The sequence below is a fragment of the Pterocles gutturalis genome, unplaced genomic scaffold, assembly GCF_000699245.1.
Source record: "Pterocles gutturalis isolate BGI_N339 unplaced genomic scaffold, ASM69924v1 C11701271, whole genome shotgun sequence".
NCBI classification, from domain to species: Eukaryota; Metazoa; Chordata; class Aves; order Pterocliformes; family Pteroclidae; genus Pterocles; species Pterocles gutturalis.
The window spans coordinates 1-820 of record NW_010153975.1 but is presented as its reverse complement, the minus strand read 5'-3'; the positions used below and the strand labels follow the sequence as shown (position 1 = coordinate 820).

General features: G+C 55.7%; 1 protein-coding gene across 1 annotated transcript; it reads right to left on the bottom strand.

Annotated features, from left to right (window-relative positions):
- Positions 1 to 8: 8 nt before the first annotated feature.
- SLC19A3 (solute carrier family 19 (thiamine transporter), member 3) lies at positions 9 to 809 on the bottom strand (the record flags this gene model as incomplete). The annotated part of the gene is made up of 1 exon (XM_010086213.1): positions 9 to 809. A coding segment is annotated over one exon (801 nt), but the record flags the coding sequence as incomplete, so codon positions are not given.
- Positions 810 to 820: the final 11 nt, after the last annotated feature.

Genomic DNA, 820 nt, shown 5'->3' with positions numbered 1-820 from the left:
GTTGCTATTGCTTCAACAGCTCCGTTGTAGACTGCAGAGCTGTGGGAGGGGGCTCTGAAGTCCCACAGCACCTGGATGTAATTCAGAACTTGGTTAAAGCCTGCTGTAGCCAGAGCCCACCACAGGGACCAGTAGAGAAGTTTCCTGGAGCTGTAGCAGTCCCGCAGGTCCCTGCCCAGCTGCAGCAGCACTCTGAGCACATGGTTCTGGGGCTGGGCATCACCAGCCTGCTGCTCAGGTGTGGGCCCCCTGGCAGCAGACACAGAGTTCTTGGCCTCTTGGCAGCTCGATGGCCCATCAGAGCCATGTGTGGCCCCAACTTTATCTGGTCCTGGGAGAGTCCCTGAGGCATCCTTCCTGTGGAAGAACATACTCTTTTGGGGCATTGGGAGGAAAAAGGCACACAGGAATGTCAGGGAGACAGAAGCCAAAGTGATGGCGTTCAGGTGAAAGTAGGATACGTCTGCCAAGGAAACCAGCAGCTGTCCCAGCACGGCGGCGACGGTGGCTGCAACCAGAGTGATACTCCTGCAATAGCTTGTCACTCGCTGATAGTGATCGGTGCTGACGACGCTGTAGATGTAGGCGTAATAGGCGACCTCGGTGGCTGTCACCATCCCATAGAAGAATTCCATCAGCTGCATGGCCACCACTCCGTGTGCGAAGAGGAGCAGGAGCCACGTGACGATGTAGCTGATGCCCTGGAGGAGGATGATGGGCTTGTAGCGCACGTAGTCTGTGACCAGGAAGACTGGGAAAAGGAGTGCGAGGTAGGAGTATGTCCAAACTGGGTAAATCTGGTTGGTAACCTAGAAGAGAA